The sequence below is a fragment of the Panthera tigris genome, chromosome A1 (genome assembly GCF_018350195.1).
Source record: "Panthera tigris isolate Pti1 chromosome A1, P.tigris_Pti1_mat1.1, whole genome shotgun sequence".
Taxonomy (NCBI): domain Eukaryota; kingdom Metazoa; phylum Chordata; class Mammalia; order Carnivora; family Felidae; genus Panthera; species Panthera tigris.
Window position 1 is genome coordinate 118161267 of NC_056660.1, and position 19239 is coordinate 118180505.

Sequence of the window (19239 nt, forward strand, 5' to 3'; positions counted from 1 at the left end):
ACTTCTTTAGGTGTTAGGATTGGAACTAAGTTAATGTGAACCGAGCCCAGCATGTGCATTGACAGCACTTTAAATGTCCTTGGTTTATAATGTCATTCATCAAGTGTTTATTGGATGCCAGCTATGCTCAAGGCCCTCTGCTGTCCATGGGGATAAATCTGTCACCTTGCTATTATTTCACAGTGGGAATGATGAATGTGAGGTATATATACGGTACTTTAAAATAGAAGAGATGATTTTAGACAGGCAGTTGGAGACAGCTTCATAGAGGAGGCACATATGGGTAGGGCTTTGAAGGATAGGCAGAGCTGGATGGAAGGGCTCTCTTGGCAAGAAATGTAGGAACGAGAGTTCTTAGGAAAGCATGGGGCAAGTGTAGGAAATGCCAGTTGTATTTGGCTAGGGCACGAAGGTTGGGTAGAGAAAGGGGAAAGTAAGTTCGGAAATGTTGGGGCCAGCTTCAGAGGCCTCACATAGAAATTAGGACATTATGCTGTTAGTGATGATGTGGCTGGAACAGCTTTGGAGCAGAAGTGATTTCAGAGCTGTGGCCACATGAAGGATGTGTTAATGAGGGGAGGGCGAAGTTAAACCAGTTCAAAGGCATTCCAGGCAAGACTCCCCAACAGGAGTCTTGGGACTGAATGGGAAGGAATGGATGTGCCCATCATTTAGAAAGCAAAGTACAATTACTCTCACTTGATTAGCTGTGAGAGTAAGAAGACAAGACCTAAAGATTTTGGGTCCAAGTTACTGATGGAAGAGTCTTGCCGTTACCCAAGAGAGTGATGATTAACTACTGTTTACTGAACCTTTACTGTGTGCCAGCTGCTTTCATGCTAGTGATAATTCATCCTTTAGTTTGGGTGGAATGATCCTCGTTTTATAGATGGGGGCATTGAGGCACAGAGAGGTGTCACAACTAGAAAGGACAGTTGCTATGTGAAAACAGGTTGTGTATTTTCTACGCCCTATGAAACGGCCTTATATCGGCTGACTACAAACAAGTTCTCATTTAACTGCTGGTTCACAGTTTGAAGGCGTTTCTCCCTCCCATTGTCTCAGAAACCCTTCTTGTTGAGGTGAAGAGAAATAGGTGCTGGGTTTGAGGTTCAGGGAAATTCCCAGGTGGAGATGACCAGCAAGTAGTTAGAAGTGGAGGTGTGCTGCTCAGAAAGCCAGAGGGAGGTTGGGGTTGTATGTTTAGAAGTAGGCTGCCATCTGCCTAGAAGCATTTGTTGAAGCTGTGGAAATGGGTGAAATTTCTGAGTGTTGTTCATAGGAAGAGAGAGCGTGTTAAGAGAGCCAGGGAAGGAGATTTAGGAGTTTTTGGAGTAAGTTATGGAATTTTCCATGTATACGGCTGGTCGAGTGGCAATTGGTAAATCTACCCATAACCTAGTAAAGTTGAACATGCACAAGTCTTGCAGTGGTCATTGGTGTAACTACTCAGTTCTGCTGTTGTAGCATAAAGCAGCCGTGGACAATATGTTAATGGTTAAGCATCACTGTTTTCAAAAAATCTTTGCTTAAAAAGCACATGGCAGACTGGATATGGCCTGCAGGCTATAGTTGGCTGACTCTGACTCAGGGAATTCATACACATGTACAAAAGGAGACCAGTGGAAAGGTTGTTCACTGTACTGTGGTTTATAATAGTGAAAAATTGGCAATAATCTATATTGTTCATCTGTCCAGAAATGGATAAGCAATGGCTTATTCATTGAATGGAATGCTTTACAGTGGATAAAATGAATAAATTTGATCTGTGTGTATCAATGTGGATAAATCCCAAGAGCATAATAGTAACTGAAAAAGCAAGTTAGATACATACGTGGCATCATGCCATTTATGTACATTTTAAAAACATAAAAGAAATATGCTGTTTATGGACATGTATACACATAGAAGTATTCAAACAGGCTTAGGAATGGTACAACACCATCTGTGGGTAGAGGAAGAAAGGGACAGAGGTGGAGCTAGGGGCTATGATATTTATTTAGTTCCTTAGAGATCTCAGTTGGAAACAAATTTAGAAAGCTTCCAATGTCAGCTCTATCTGCATCATGAGTCCTTGGGTGACTGTCAAGTGTGGTTTTTTTTTTTTTTTTTTTTTTTTGTTTTTTTGTATTTTTATGTATGCTGAAAATTTTTCATTGGCTTATGTTTGACTGTGTACATACATACACAGTTGATCCTTATTATTCACAGAGTCCATATTTGTGAATCTACCTACTTGCGGACATTAGTTTATATCCCTAAATCAATACTGGTAATGTTTTCATAGTCTTGGTGATACGCACAGAGAATGCAGAGAAACATTTTAGTTGCCTGACACGTGTTTCCAGCTGAGGTTGGACAAGGTGATATACTCTGCCATCATGTTTGAGCCCTCAGATTGTAAGTAAGTGTCCTTTTTGCTATATTTAGCACCACTTATTTTGTGTTACTGTGTTTTTTTGTTGGTGATGACACTGTTTAAAATGGTCCCCAGGCCTAGTGCTGAAGTTCTGGCTAGTGTTCCTAACCACAAGAAGGCTGTGATACATATTACAGAGAAGACACCTGTTAGATGAGCTTCCATCTGACATCAGATAAAGTGCTGTCAGTCAGGATTTGGGTGTTAATGAATCAACAATATATAGGATAAGGTGTCTTTAAACAGAAACCCACATCAAACAAGGTTATGTGTTGATCAGTTGATGAAAATGTTGGGACCAGAAGCTTGTGGGAACCTAACTCTGTGTTTCCCATAGTCCCATATTGACTAATTCAGTGTTTATGGTAACTTTAAAGAACATAACCAGAGTGAATAATAAGAATTGACTGTATGTGTGTATGTATGTATGTCTGTTTTATTATTGTATATTTAGAATTACATTGCATTTTCGGTTGTTTTATATTCATATACAATATTTGTATGTAAATAGTTTTTTTTTCCAAGTTAAAAAAAGATAATAAGCACTAAATAGAGGAGCCTGCAGAGTTGCTTGGGTTGCATGACAGGGTAGGGTTCAGGAGAGGTGAACATTTAAAGGACACAGGCTAATTATATCAAGTGCTGCAGGAAAGGTCCCGTAAGTAGCTTTGTCCTGTGTTTACCTGTCGTGCTCTCCAGTTCAGGTCGGAAGTAAGGCATATCCTACTCTCTCCTGTCCTCCCCTCTGGAGGGGGACCCCTGTGGGCTTAGTTCTCCCAGTTACCTTTGGCTTCTGGCTGTGCTTGTAATTGAGCTTGGTGGCTCTGTGTATGCCATGCTTCAGCTCTCTACAGAGGAAGCAAAGGAAGCTGGGATTAGGCACTTTGTGCTTGTGATGCCGATATGCATAACAACTCCTTAATTCCCAGTCAGCTTTAAACTACATTGTTCAGTAAACTGAGCTGGTCTTTGGTCAGCAGCCTTCTCAGCCTGCTTCCTTTTCCTTCTGTCCTTACTCCTTGTTCTAAGTTTGCAAGACCTCATTCTTTTTTTTTTTTTTTAATGTTTGTTTATTTTTGAGATAGAGGGAGGGAGTGAGGGGGGCGCATGAGCAGAGTAAGGGCAGAGAGAGAGAGGGAGACACAGAATCTGAAGCAGACTCCAGGCTCCAAGCTGTCAGTCCAGAGCCCAATGCAGGACTCGAAATCATGAACCATGAGATCAGGACCTGAACCAAAATAAGATGCTTAACCGACTGAGCCATTGTCCCTACAAGGGGGCCCCTACAAGACCTCATTCTTAACTAGTTGTCAGCAGTCCCCAGTTTAGCAGGTTGCTGAAAAGATATAAGGTGTGACCCTCCCATTGTGTATGAAACCTATAAAATGAATAGAGTCTTGACTTGAGCCCCTCAGGACTGAAAGGACTCGTTTTTGATGGTAGGATATGTTAACAGTTAGGCAGTGGTGGAGTCTGGAATTTAAAAAAATTTTTTTAATTGTTTCAGGTGTCTCTTTTGATGGATTAGGAAATTAAGATCCAGAGAGAGGGAGAGTCTTAAGATCACACAGGTCAATGGCTCGTCAAGACCACACACTTATTAGCTCCCAGGGCTCCTTGCCTCTTCAGATTAAAGTGTGTAGGTAGCCATGTGGTTAGCCATGTGCCCTGAAAGTTAGGCTTGATCAGATAGATAAATAGAGAGAGAGAAAGAGAGACAGATCTTTATAGAGCTCATTTACTTACCCCTTTGTCCTGTGAACTGATCATGTAGGGAGCACATAGCGGTTTTGTTAATATTATGAGGACCCCTAAAGGTTATATGGATCGACTCTGTATGACAACTTTCTAGGGGGTGAGGAGAAGTGGAGTGAGGTGATTAGTGCTACTCATGACTGAATTTGTATTTTAAACCATTGAGTTTCAGATCTGGGCTGTGACTCAGAAGCACCTATAAATTATGTTTACAAACTAGGGGAACTAGGGAAATTAATTCAAGATGGACCATAAACTTTAAACGTAAAAACTGTCACTATGAAGTTTCCAGAAGAAAAAACATAGTGCAAAATGTTTGTTGTCTTTGTCTGGTGTTAGCAGAGATTTCTTAATAGGATATAGAGAGCAATACCTCTACAAAAAAGAAAACTTTGACTTTAAATTTGACTCTAAAAACTTGTCCTTATCAAAAGGTACCATTGAGAAAGTCAGTTGGCAAACCAGAGGATGGGAGAAAATACTTGCAGAACATATATCTGACAGAGGACTTATATCCAGAATGTATTGAGAGCTCATAAAACTCAGTAATAAAAAGGACAATTCCACAAAAGACTTGAAGAGAGGCCTCACAAAAGAAAATTAAGAATGTCTAGTAAGCTCATGAAAAGCTCATCACCATCATTAGTTATCAGCAAAGTGCAAATTAAAACCATAGTGAGATATTCCTATATACCCACCAGAATGGCTAAAATTAAGACTGCCAGTACCATGTGTTGGTGGGTCTGTGGAACAGCCCGAGTACTCAGGCATGATTGGTAGGAGTGTAAGACAATCCTGTTGGAAATGAGATTGGCAGTGTCTTGTTTAATAATAAAAAATCCATACCCTATAACTGAGCAATTCCATTCTTGGTTATGTACACATAACATAACAGGTTATGTACATTCCTGGTTATGTACACATAGAAATGAAAGCCTATGTCCTCAGAAAGACTTACACAAAAACATTTGGAGTATCTTCATTTATGATAACCAAAGACAGGGAACAACACCTTGGGTGTCTGTGAACAGGAAAATCAATATACAGTGATATAGTCAAATAATAAAACAATACTCAGTCATAAACAGGACCAGAAGTATTGATTTCATGCTACCGCATGGATAAATCCTCAAAATTTTATGCCGAGGAAATAGGACGGCCATAAAGAGTATATACTGTATGATGCCATTTATATGGTGTTTAAGGACAGGCGAAACTAATGGTGGGTGCACACCACAACAGAACAGTTACTGCATGTGTGTGTAAGCGTGTGTGTGTGTGTGTGTGTGTTGGGGGGCTCTGGGAGAGGGTTGGAGGTAAAACCGCAAGAGGCCTGAGGTGATAGAAAATTTCTGCCTTGATCAGGGTTTTTAAGGCATGGATGTATGAAATCATCACAACTCACTTAAGAGTTAAAAAAGGCCTTACCTTAAAAAGGCTGATAAACCAATATTGAACTTTAGTAAATGATAAGGGTACTCAAGTGCTTAGATGAGAAGTGCTGATGTCTGCAACGGTTTATAAAAAGAGGAAGTTGGATTGGGGCGCCTGGGTGGTTCAGTCAGTTTAGCGTCCAGTTCTTGATTTTGCCTCAGATCATGATCCCAGGGTCATGGGATCGAGCCCCATTTGGGCTCTGTGCTGTGTGGAGCCTGCTTAAGATTCTCCCCTTCTCTCTCTCTCTCTCTGTCTCTCTTCCTCTCTCCCTCTCTCCCTCTCCCTCTCCCTCTCCCTCTCCCTCCATTCGCCTCTCTCTCCCGCTTGCACGTGTGCTCTCCTTCTAAAATAGAAGAAAAAAAGTTTTCAAAGTCAATGTTGAGAGTAGAGCGTGAATATGCTGTTCTGGCTGACCTGGCCTAAGTCATACTGTCTGTCTACCCTCCAGAGTCAGAGGTGGCATGACCTCTGCCTGTGAGGGAGAAATGTGGACCCTTAGAAGGAGAGCCAGGGGTACACTTGCCTAAACACGAGTGAATGAACACTGTGGGTAACCAAAACACACAGCATCATTTCTAAGAGCTCTGCTGGTCCCAGCCTTACCCTTTACTCCAGTCATTGTGCAGGAAATCCTATAGAATCTTGATAAATCTCCTCCCTTTGACACTGTCTGGAGATAAGAAAGGGCCCGGTGTAATAACATATAACCTCTACAGAACCAGAAAGGATTCTAGAATCTACTCTTTCAGTTTGCAAACCCCATTCTGCTCCTTGAGTGTTAACAGGAAAATAACAGAGATTGCTTATGTCATGGAGCTGAGGATCTCCTCCCCACCAGCTCAGAGCAAGAAAATCAAAGTGAATATTTCCAGAACCCATTGCTGCATATGCTGGGTTGACATCAGGGTTTTTTCCTAGATTAGGGGTAGGACCTGTATGTGAGGAAACTTGGCTTTGAGTCATCTATCTAGAAATGCAGTACTCTGACCTCATAGTTGTTTCTGTCAAGGAAAGAAGTCACCTGTGTCTCTTTGGGATAAATTTGCCTCCTGCCTCTCAAAGAAGCATTGTCTGGATTAATATGATCAGTGTAAATGCCACTTGGTTGAAATTGTCTGAAGGAAGAAGAGAATGGAAGTTGAAAGGAGTGAATTTTGTGCAGTGACTCACTGTCTGGCGGTCCTTTCTCTTGGGCAGGGCCCTGCTCTGAAAGCAGAACGTCACAGGCTCCTACTTTGGGATCATGTGTACTGTACCAAAGAATTTCTCATGCAGTTTCCAAAGCACAAAAGACAAGGTTCTCTCTGCTGCTGATGGAGCTCTGTCACTCTTTCCAAAGGCATGGAGGGGGTGTGAGGGGGGCAGAGGAACACAGAAAGACATTCTCTGTTGAGGATTACAATTTTTGCCTGGCGAATGGGGAGGTAGAAGCTTCGTGCTGATGGGCTAGTGGTTTCATACCTGCTTTTTAATGTTACATCTGTGTAAAGCCCGGAAATGTTAAAGGCAGAAGACTCCTTGCACTGTGATCTGACCACATCCTACATACGTGTCAGTTCATATGCCATCTACTTAATGTCGTGCATTTGATATCGAGTGAGTTTGTGTTTTTTATTTATTTTTTTTTTTCTGTTGCCCTTAAAATTTTCCTAAAATACTTTTCTTACTTGGACATTACTTAGATTTCATTTTTCCTCTTTTGCGTCCAGGTTTCTTTGTATTGGCTGTGACTCCAGTCTTGGGTTGAAAGCTAGGGAAGTTGCTTATAGGGGTTTTCAGGATTTCTGAATATGAAATTCAAGGAAATTGCATAATGTTGCAGCGTTTCCTCTTGTTGCTCGCTTGTTACTCAAAATACAGTAGTTTCTTCTAGAAGCTTGAAGGAATTTGGCAGATCCTACCCTCTGATGGTCTTTTGTGGTCTAGAGAGTCAGTGTTATCCTGATTTGAGGCTGAGTTTTTCTTGAGGTCAAACAACAATGCTTCCTGAATTATAACTATGGCAACAGTGTTTATATAACACTCCAATCACAGGGCTGTGGGGGAGGAGGAGTACTCATAGCAATCAGTGTTAGTAATTCCAGAAACATTGCACTCCTGCTTAATTTACCAGGACCAGAAACAGGTTAAAATAGATGGCCCCTCTTGACTGGGGATCTGAGTATGACTGACCACTTACATGCTCTGGGAGGAACGGTTTCACCCTTTCCCTTAAAGTGATGTGAGCTTGATTTGAGATTTCTCACAGGAAAGTATGTTAAGGGCCAGTGACACTGACAATGTGAAAGCATCACTATAAAGATAATATTCTCATCAAGGGCCTTATGACCCACTTCTAACCCACTGAGAATGACTGGAACAATGTTCTTCCTTTGTCATAAGCTCCTTATCCCTCAGTCAGGAGTGACACATGGACCCCTATAGAAGTGTGAGATGGAACTAACTGGTCACCGGGGATTTATTTGCAGATTAGAAATAATGGAAGAGGAGAAATTGTATTCTGAAGAATTAAATTGCTTAGAATACACTGTCAGAGCAGTGAGAGGTCAAAGCAGTAGAGTGGTCTGCAGCCATGAAGGCAGGAAATCTTTGTGGCAGGAGCAGAAAGGGAAATAGCATTTTTGAGCACTTGCAGGTACTGTGAGGCTATTTGAATTCTCCCAATACTCCATCAAAGTATTATTATTTAGCTCTAATTTACAGTAATAAAACTTATTCAGAAATGGTAAATCGCCACGTGAAGGCATGTAGCTAAAAGGTGGTAGAACACCACTCTCTAGGGCCGCACACTTCCTGGCCACCACCCTCCTTCATCTGATCCTGGGCCACTTCCTCCAACCTAGAAATTTGAAGGCGTGTACAGGTGGAAGAGAAGATTCACAATAATTCAACCTGAGATGGAGCTTCATTTGTCAACCCAGGAATGCCCAGGGCTGCCTTCTAGATGAAGTAGAGCTTAGTCCTGTATGTCACAATGACATTGAGCCAGTCGCCTTGCTTTGGTGGACCATGAAGAGCTCTTAACTGTCTGTTATTTACATCCCACTAGTATCTGCCTTCCTAGGACTCCACCCTGCCACTCCTCTCTGTTCAGAATAGTAAGTCTTCCCATTCTTCCACATGACAGCCTTTTGAGTGTTTGAAGACTAGTATTGTGATGGCTTGAAGACTTGACTACAGCCAGAGCTGTGGTTGAGGAAATACATCTTGGAGTAGCAGTGTGTATGCCGGATAAGAGCAGAAGAAGGGCAGAGCCACCAAGACTAGGGAGAAGGCCAATGTCAGAGTGCTGACAAGATACCAAAACCTGACCAATGTCAGTAGAAAAAGAAATGGGAATGAGGAATAGATTTGAGGAATACGATCGTGATAGAATTGATCAATTGGTTCTGGTGGCTCCCCAAGGAGAATGAAAGTGGTATCCACGAGGAGCATGGATGCTGGGAGGAGCAGCAGGTGTCCAGAACACTTTATTTTCCCCAGTCTTACCGAGGAATTACACAAGAAGTGAGCCTGCTATATCCTTAGGCACAAAGCATCAGGGAATGAATGGGAAAGAAAGTTCATTTTTCCATCATCATTGTTACAATCGCGTTGAACAGCAAGCAATCATTTGTATTCACTGGTATGCTGGTGTGTTTGTAAGCAAAATGGCTTGAGGGACCGTCAGATTGTCTATCCACTTGGCTTCAGGAACACAACCATTTGGTCATAGTTTGCTGGGCCATTTTCCAAGAGACTGCCTGAGCCTGAGGTGCCTGTGTTGCATAGGTGCAGGGAGACTCAATACTATGAGGTATAGGAACTCCTTCCTTGTCATTTCACAAGTTCCTGGTGACACCATAGCCTCTGAAACTGTTAGCAACGATTTACTGACACCAGTTGGGGGTAGTGCTAACACGGAGCAGAGAAAACAGATGGCTCTGTGAGGAGTTTTGATAGCCTCACCTTAAGCCACATAATGTAAACCTGCTTTATATTGCCTTGTAATAAGTCCTGAGTGGTACACTTTGATTCTTCTCTAATGTAGAGATTCCTGGTGCATTTGCCAGGTGTCTGAAAGAATGCTATATACTCCCTCAACAGTGATAGATCTGGCTTACCTTTTCTACCAGGTCAGTGCATCAATGCGTTGTCCTCATCAACTCCAACATGGGGATTTAAAAAAAAAAAAAATCAGTCTCTTTTACTCTTCTCCTCAAAAAATGTTCATCTAATCAATACTTATTGAGTGGCCTGCTGTATTCTAGTTACTGAACCCTCTTTACAAATAATTCTGCAGGGTGCAAGAGCAAGGTTTTCACATTTGTTCAGGAGGAAGTCGTTGGGAAGAGCTGTCAGATAGATTTTTATTGGCTTCACTTTCAAGAGAGCCTCCCTCAGCCAGCAAATGTGATACTGGTAGGAGTGGAAAGGGTGAGCCAAAGGGAGCGTTGCTAGGTGAGAAATAGACAAGCAGCAGCAGCCGCCATTTGATTTCGATTCTCTCCAGCCCATCAGGCCGTGGTGACGAGAGGCACACTTGTCACGTGAGGAGGGGGAGCCCGTACCCAGCTCCAAAGCTCTGGCCCCTCTGGACGCTGTTGAGACACATCCTTCTTTAGTGAAAGCTATTCAGACTGGCTTTACTTTCCATGCTTCAGATTCAAACAGTTCCTTCTCCTACCTCTTGCAATACAGCTTGAGGCCCACCATGAGAAGGGTGTCTCCCCTTGATGTAAAAATGCATGTCAGTTACTGAGTGGCAGACCAAAGGTGTCTTACTAGTAACTGCTCAGAAGCGGCACTTAAAGTTTCTAAATTGAGCCTGTTGATCAAGATTGACGAGGATTCCAGCGAGATGCTGTGCTAAGAATTCTGTCTGCCACACAGTCCTTGGCAAGTTCTCTGTGTATGTGCTCAGAGCTTCAGGGAAGGATGTTTTTTGGGCATCCTAAAGTGTCTCAAGATGGTTGTGGCTTTCAATTACTGCTATACTTGTATTAATTGGAAGTTGGTAAAATTACTGTTAGGTTTAAATTGGGTGGAAGTTTTGTTCTTACATAATGGTTGCATTGTTGACTTTGTAATTACTGCTTAGCTTCTTTTGAGTTTTTTGTTAATTGCCAAGGTTTTTTTCCCCCCTGGGAAGGGGGACTGAGTGGGGAAGTTGCGTGAGGTTGTAGTTAAGCACGGAATCTAGTCTAGAGGACTCTGCCACTTGTTAGCTTTGTAACCTTCAGAGCGTTATTTAACCTTCATAATGCTATAAAGTAGAGGTGGTGGTAGTGCCCCACAGGCTTCAGGACAAATTAAAGTAATTCATGTAAATGCTTGGTATGGTACATGGCCCATAATTTGTGGTGGAAAGTGGTTGGACAAGACATGGGTGGTAGGTGGTTATTTTATATTTGACTGCTATTAAAAAAAATTGAGAACCTGTTGCTCTAAAAGTTGGTTTTTAGATCAAACTTTTTTCGTGTTTTCCTTTAGTCCTTTAATTAATTTCAGTTGGTTGAATTAACATGCTAATGAGTCCAGTGTCACTGGATCCCTCAAACTACACCCCCATCCTTAGCCTTCTATGCCTTGTGGGGTAAGTGTAAAGGGAAGGAAGGAGAAGGATGATCGCGATAGTGGTGAAATTTCATTTTTATGGAGTGTTCAGTGGGACACAGAATTGTGATAAATGTTGTATATCTCTTACCTCATTTAATTTTCACAGCACCTCTAAGAGGTAGGAAATGTTAATATCCCCATTTTACAGGTGGCAAGATTGTGGTTTAGAGATGGTAAGTGATTTGAGAAAGCATGTTAACTGATTCAGTCTTCCTTGGAGCCGTAATTCACCAACTGTTTAGTGACTCATGTCCCTGTGAGTTGATCCAGGACAATTATGTTCTGTCCTTTCGAGACCAAGGCTCTTGAAAAGCTTCCTTGAAAGCTTATAAACCTGGGATAATTCTGCTAATCAGTTGTAAGAGAGAAGCCATGGCCAAAGAGACCTTTTATTTCAGGGAGCTGTCCTTAACTCTGTGCTTCAGTCTTAGACTAGTAACTATGAGATCTATAGAAGAAGGTTTCCCTGAAATTAATACAACACTGTATGTTAATTATACTTTAATAATAATAATAATAATAATAATAATGATAATAAAGATTTTCCCAGAACAGACTGTTTCTAAAGGGTGAACTGCACGCCCTTATCTTGTGTCAGTATGAAAGATATTTATGAACCATAGACTACTGGTTTTGCTTGATAGTCATGTGCATTTGCTGCTGATTGGAAAAGTGAACAAATATTGTAACCTCCGTTTAGAGGCAAGATAGAATAGGAAGCCTCCCACTGGCTGTCTGTCTTTGGACAAACTAACCTCTCTGGGCCTCAGGTTTCACATCTGTTAAATGGGAATAATGCTAGTACGTAAGCCATATGGTGGTTAAAAGGATTCAGTGATGTGTGTGGTACTTGGTAAATTAAACAAAGCCATCCCCACTTAGTGCTATTACCGTGCTGCCATCTGGGCTGTGAGATGGTGAGGCTGTTCTCCCCTCCCCCCGCCCCCCGGGGGCCTTCCCTGTCAGGCCATGTAGTCACACAGTTCTGGCAGGCATGGTTTGTTAGCTTTATTTCAAAACTCATTCTCTTTGCCTCATTTACCAAAGTAGACAGAGATTAATGGCCTGGCCTCAAAGGATCGGGCAGCACATGTTTCTGGCACCTTTGGCTCATTGATCACGCCTCTCCAATTTGGGGAATGCTTGGGTGTTGTGGGCAAGGGCCTCCTGAGACCCCAGAAAGCTTGAAGGAATGTAATTTAGTGCTAATTCTCCTCCTAATTAAGGAGAGCTAAAAGCCTTGAATTTTGTTTTCCTTTCTGGATTTTGCCACTAATAAACAGGAGCTAGTTTTTCTTGGATGGAAAGTTTAAATGTAATGGACAGAATGAATTGATCAGGGGTGGCCCCCAAAAAACACTTGACAGAATAGAGTCTCTTCGCTTGCACTTCCCTTACCGAGCTTTTCAAGGTTAGCGAACACCATTCACCATGGATTGCTGGTCCTAGCTGTTTGGTGGCTACCCGCTTCACTCACAGATGACAACATCTTGGAGGATCACCTTGCTGTCCTCCGCCCCAGAGTCATCTCCCTCCCTTCTCTACTGTGCACTGATGGCTTGTTGCACTGGTCTTCCTCCCCCCTGAAGGCCATGTGCCAGGATCACAGTCTTTTGGCTCCTAATCCTTAGAACTCTTTTTTTTTTTTTTAACATTTTTTTTTTTAATTTTATTTTTGAGAGACAGAGCATGAGTGGGATAAGGGAAGAGAGAGAGGAGACATAGAATCCAAAGCAGGCCCCAGGCTCTGGGCTGTCAGCATAGATCCCGACACGGGGCTCGAACCCACAAACTGTGAGATCATGACCTGAGCCAAAGTCAGACTCTTAACTGACTGAGCCATCCAGATGCCCCTAATCTTGAGAACTTTTAAGCATAAAAAGTGATGCCTTTTTATTTGCCACACAATCTGCCTCAAGTATGGAAACCCTTTTCTTTAATTTTTATCCTCCTGACTTCCGAATAGTGTCTCTGCCTCTGTAGTCTTCTTTAAGAAATCACTAATAATGATGGATTTATTTGTCTTATTTAGAGTTTGATCATTCAAAACCTTCTTGGTCGACTTGTTCAATTTACAGATAAGGCAGTAGAGGCCCAGACCTGGTGATAGCTTTACCCAAAGACAGAAGGCAACTGAGGGGCCAAGTTGAAAAGCTCTTGACCAGCCATTCCCACCCATACTTGGCTAGCAGATGAAAATCACTTTTAGAGTTTCATGGCTCTCTTTTTCGAGGTGCTTGGTCAGTACTTCCAGGGCTTAAATAAGTGCTTCTCAGCCATGAGTAGCCATCAGAATCCCTTGAGATAGATACATAGATACATACATACATACATACATACATACATATATGTGTACATAGTTAGGATGACCAACTTTACCCTATGCCTTTTCATATATACAGAATCATAATCACCAAAGAAAGATTTGAAAAATGTTGATTCTATCCCCCCGCCCCCCCAAGCAGAGGATTTACCTTAATAATGTTACCATATCAGGGATTGGCAAACTGCCCTACAGGCCAAACCCAGCATATTATCTGCTTTTTTTTTATTGCCTGTGAACTAAACATGTCATTTATAGATGAATATTTACAATTGATTTGATGGGAATACTAACTTTGACCCCTAATTAAGTCCAATGTTATCCTCCCTGTATAAAACCAATAAACAAAACTTCATTCTTCTGATTTGTGGATCTGCATTTTGAAAAATTACATTCCTTGGAAAAGATACTCCACATGGCCAATCTCATTTGAGAACTACTTACTCTAGAGAGGTATTGAGCCGAGCATTTCTGAAAAGAAAGCCTCGAAACCCTAATGGGGATTTTTACCTGCAAGGAATATTGTATCTGTATTTTAAAAACATGCTATATTTAAAATTTGTCAACCAAAAAATTTGTGGAAATTAGTTTTCTCTCTTATTGAACATGTACCTACATAATATTGATTTTTGTCTCTTGGCCTACAAAGCCTGTTATATTTACTTTCTGACTCTTCACAGAAGAAACTTGCAGATTCTTGCAATATGTCATTGTCTGTTTTCTATTGGAGTATTTTCCCTTTTTCTGTATTGGAGCACTTCCCCTTTTATGATTTCTGTGAATCACTTAAAGGTTTTATATTATGAAAGTAGTATATTCTCCTTACAACATTCAAATTTCAAAAGTATATAAAGTAAAATGTGATTGGCCCCATTCCCTATTGTTAATACTTAGCAGTTTATAATGTATCTTTTTCCTGACTATGCCATTTACTAGCTGTGAGACCTTAGTTAACCTCTCTGTTTCAAATTCTCCATCTGTAATACAGTGATAACACTTCCTACCTAACAGAATTGTTGTGTAGATAATTTGAGATAATTCATACGTATTTCTCAGCACCTTCCTTGGTTCACAGTAAATGCTTAATGATTGTAACTATTTAAAAGTTTTCTTCTTTTTAATTTGTATACACACATAAATTTGTTTTTTTTTTTTTTTAAAGAATATGATCTTTGGGGGCGCTTGGGTGGCTCAATTGGTTGAGCGTCCAACTTTGACTCCGGTCTTAATCTCATTGTCTATGGGTTCAAGCCTCATGTCTGGCTCTGTGCTGACAGCTCAGAGCCTGGAGCCTGCTTCAGATTCTGCAGCCCCTTCTCTCTCTGCTCCTCCCACCTTGCACTCTGTCTTTCTCCAAAGCAAATGTTAAAAAAATTTTTTTAGAGAATATTATCTTTTATTTTTTTTACAATAAAGTTCCACAGGTGATTCTGATGTACACACAGTTGAGAACAGCTGAAGTGAATCCTAGGCAGTAGATGATTTTAGAGGGGATTCATATTTGGGGCCCACAAATTGCCTTCCATCTTACAGCACAAATTAGGGAAAGGGACAGGATATAATTTTCTTCGTTGAACCTGGGATGGTATAAAGTACACACAAGTAAATGTTTATTTCTATTTTCCAGGTCTACAATTCGAACAAAGACAGTCAGAGCGAAGGGAGTAAGTATGTCCCTTGGATAATTTCCTACAGCTGGGGTTGGGAAGTTGCTGCTCTGGGGAAGAGCCACCAGGGGGTGCTGTGGGCATGTTGGGTCTGCCCCTTGCCCCTGGCGCTGTGTGAGGTGCTTCCACACTGACTTACTAAGTCAATGACTCCAGGGCATTCAGTGAGCTTGACTGGCAAGGCTGTAATGACACCTTGCATTATATAACCCTTCGCACTTTACAAAGCATTTTCATGTATATTATCTCAGTTAATCCTAGTTCTTGATAATGTAGTTCCAATCACCATTTAAAAGCCACTTAATTGAATAATACACAGCTCCCCAAGAACCCTGTCCTATGAGAAAGCCAGAATTGCCTCCTAGCCGGTCTTGTTCAAAGGACTGGAGAGGCAGCAGCTGTCTTGGTGATGGCTTAGTAACTCTGTGTTCTTCGTTACATTTTTGAAGAGGAAAGAGTAGAAATGGTAAACTCTGTAATAACACTCTTCTTTGATGGGAGTGACCCTGGGCAGTCTCTGTAGAATATACAACACATTTCCCCTACTGCTGGTTCCGAGCACTCTGGTTAATCATAATTTCCAAGGGCACCTGTAACCTTGCAAAGGCGATGGGATTAAAATGAAAAGCTATTGTGAGAGTGTTTGGACTGATGATATCCTTGGTGGATAGAAGTACTAACCAGTTCCTTCCAGGCTGCTTATAAGAGTGCAGAGGAAGTCCTGTCCCCTTGCCTCGAATTTGCTTTATAAAATCCACTTGAAGACAAATTCAAATATAGTGCAAACATGAATTCCAGTGATATCAAAAAAATCAGTAAAACAGGGACTCTCCATGTGGACAAAAGGATGAGGTATTTCTGTGTGTGTGAAATCCCTTAAAGGACAGAGATTTTCCTTTCGTTCTTTCCAAAATACAGATTTTGACCAGCAGTTTTATATAAAATACTAAGTAATTTGTATTGTTTGCTATTGGTACATTAAGAGGCCTTTCAAGGAGGGAAAAAGGTTTTTCTTTTTTCTTTTTCCCTCAAGAATTGAATAAAGGAAAATTTTTTCAAGGAAATATTCAAGGAAACAAGTGCTTCCCCCCCTCCCCGCCCCAATCATCAGGTGGGATTGTTCTAGTGTATTTGAAATCAAGCCTGGCTAACTTTTCTAAAGTAACAATGGCAGGGGCGCCTGGGTGGCTCAGTCAGTTGAGCATCCAACTCTTGATTTTAGCTCAGGTCATGATCCCAGAGTCCTGAGATCCAGCCCCACATCGGGCTCCACGCTGAGCATGGAGCCTACTTAACGTTTCCTCTCCTTCTGTCTCTGCCCCTCTCCTGCTCATGCGTGCATTCTCTGTCTCTCAAAATAAATGAATAAACATTAAAAAAAATAACATTAGCAAAAACCACAGACATAAAAATGAAAGAATATGGAAGGCCGTAGAGTAACTCACAGTAAGGGAGGAAGAACTAAAGAACCAGGTTTGAAAACATACCAGCTCTGGAGCCCCAGGAACCAGTAAAAAAGGGTCTTCTGAATAATAATTGCAGGTTGATGAAGGTCTAGACTGCTTTTAGTAGTCACCTCACTCTTCTGAAGATTCACATTCCCAGGAAGGATAACAACAGGTTGGTCTAGGTTGGGCAGATCAGGAGAAAACAACACGCTGTCACTGACAGTTTTAAGAGTATTGCATAAGATGGGAGCAGGGTAGTTTGCCGGACAGAAATCAGGGAATCCACCATAACAAGAGAAGATAGATACCCAAGCAGACTAAAATAAAATAACATGCCTGTACGATGCCCCAAGCTGGGACACACTATTCTATAATAAAGGACCCAAGAACTGTGGGAGATGAGATGCATCTGAATGGAGACCACCACCCAGAAGGTTGCTTGTGAGTTGTGATAAACCTTCTCTCTGCTTGAGATAAGGGCCTATAGATTTGAAAGATGACCCTGCTTCTTTTAGGGGGCATGCCATCTCATCATACCATTCTGTAAGACCTTTGGGGAATATGCATTGGAAGCCAGTAGCCTTTGACCCAGTGATTTGTCTTAAGAAAATAGACTGGAGGACAAAAACGTTTGTGCAAAAAAGTTTACTAGAGCATTGGTAATAATAATAAAGACGGGGAGATAATCAGATGTCTACTAGGAAGTTGATTAAAAATATCAAGGTACTGTGTAGTCTTTAAAAACAACAAGAGCAATCTAAGTATATTTGTGGAAATGGCTCCCACAGTTTATTGTTAATTGAGGTTTAAAAAAATCGGGTTACAGAGCAATGTTCTTAGTAAATTGTTTGACTCATCTAGATGTATTGATAGAAAAAGTCTGGAAAGACATTTATCATGAAACTGTTTATTCGGAGAGAGGGTAGATTATTGGGAGGGACTGACCTGTTTTTGTTTTTTTTTTTTTTTCTCCATGCTTTGCGTTGTCTGCAGTGAGCATACATTTAAAATCATAGCTAGTAATAGATAGCATTTATCCACCACTTAACTATGTTTAAGGATGTTTTATGCATATGAACTTAGTTAATACTTGAAACACTGTGTGAGATAGGTACCTTTGACCTACTTTGTATATTAGGAAATTGAGGCTAATAAAGTCAGGGGGCACCATTTAATCTGAATTCTGTGTAACCCCAGAGGCTCTACTGTTAACCACAAGAATATTCTGTCTCCTGAAGAAAAGAGCAACACAAGAAGTTCCATTTTGGAGAACACAGACCCTTGCAACAGTTTGCTCTTGGCATCCCATTATTCACAGAGTACAGAGAGCTGGCTGCCTGAAGTGTCTAATGATTTTTCAATTGCTTACCCTTTCATTTGGCAGGCTGGAGAGAAAAAAAAGATGGGGTAAAACATATTGGCCACTTTTCAGGAGTAGTTTGGATAGAAATGATTTTTTAAAGTATTATTGCAAAAGCTGTTCTGTTCACTGATGTCCAAGCTGGCACGACCAGAGTAGGGTTCTAGATTGATGCTTTCTCACCTCCTCTGGCCTTGGGACCCCTTTTTCATATCACATAATGCCTTAGCCTCCCCTCCTTTCTGATGTGGTTGTACTTTCCGTATCTGTGGATCGAAGTAATTTTCATTTCCACTCCATATCCACCCATAGGGCTTATCTGCCACAGGTGGCACTATTGTCCAGGGTCTGATTGTTCAGCAACTCCCTGTCTGTTTATACCACAGTCAAAACTGTTCCAGAGGGTAGTCAGTCTGATAGGAATTTCAGAGTGTGACATTGCTCTTTGCCTTGAGTATCCAAATGCTAAATGGCTAACATTTTCCTTTCTAGAAAATGTTTTCATGGGAGTTTGAATGCCACCATTTTATCCCAGAGGCGGGATGTTTTGAAGGGCCAGGTAGCAAAAGGAAATTCCTCTGGGGACACTTCTGAATTTATTGCTTTCATCTTCAAGTTCCTCTCAGGGCATACAGTGCCTGTGGGGTGTTGGGGCCATAAATAATGCCTGTCTGCTGCTGGTACTTTCCAAATGGCCCAGTTGTCAGGGAGAGGATGGCAGCAGGTAAACAAATGCACATTTCTTCCCAGAGGCTTTTTCCTCTCTTCTTCTGTAAGCTCTATTTGAATCTCAGGTGTAGAGGGTTGGAATTAATCCTACTACCTGATTTGTGGCATGGGATCATCACAGGTTCCTTCCTTCCTTCCTTCCTTCCTTCCTTCCTTCCTTCCTTCCTTCCTTCCTTCCTTCCCTCCCTCTCCCTCCCTCCCTCCTTCCCTCCTTCCCTCCTTCCCTCCTTCCCTCCCCCCCTCCCCCCCTCCCCCCCCTTTGAATTCTCTTCCCAGCTGTTACTTCTTTCCTCCTCTGAAGACCACCATTCTAATGAGTACTTTAAAAATTTTTTTTTTTGAGCAACGTATATTTTTTTCTACCTGTACTTTTCAGTTATATAAATTATGATATGTGTTGTTCTTTTTCTTTGCTTCCTGGGCATTGTGTTAGGAGCCATCTACATTCTCCAGTCTGCTTCTAGACTGTGGGTTCTGTCTGCTGCGCCACACTCCCCCCCCCC

At 41.5% G+C, this 19239-nt stretch overlaps 1 protein-coding gene across 7 annotated transcripts in view; it reads left to right on the forward strand.

Moving 5' to 3' along the window:
• The window catches only part of ARHGAP26 (Rho GTPase activating protein 26), a 424049-nt gene that overhangs the window by 209465 nt on the left and 195345 nt on the right, over positions 1-19239 (forward strand). For all 7 annotated transcript variants that reach the window (XM_042986221.1, XM_042986218.1, XM_042986228.1 and 4 more), the window contains one exon: positions 15160-15196. In XM_042986221.1, the coding sequence (XP_042842155.1) occupies positions 15160-15196 (37 nt within the window). The remainder of the gene's footprint in view (positions 1-15159; positions 15197-19239) is intronic.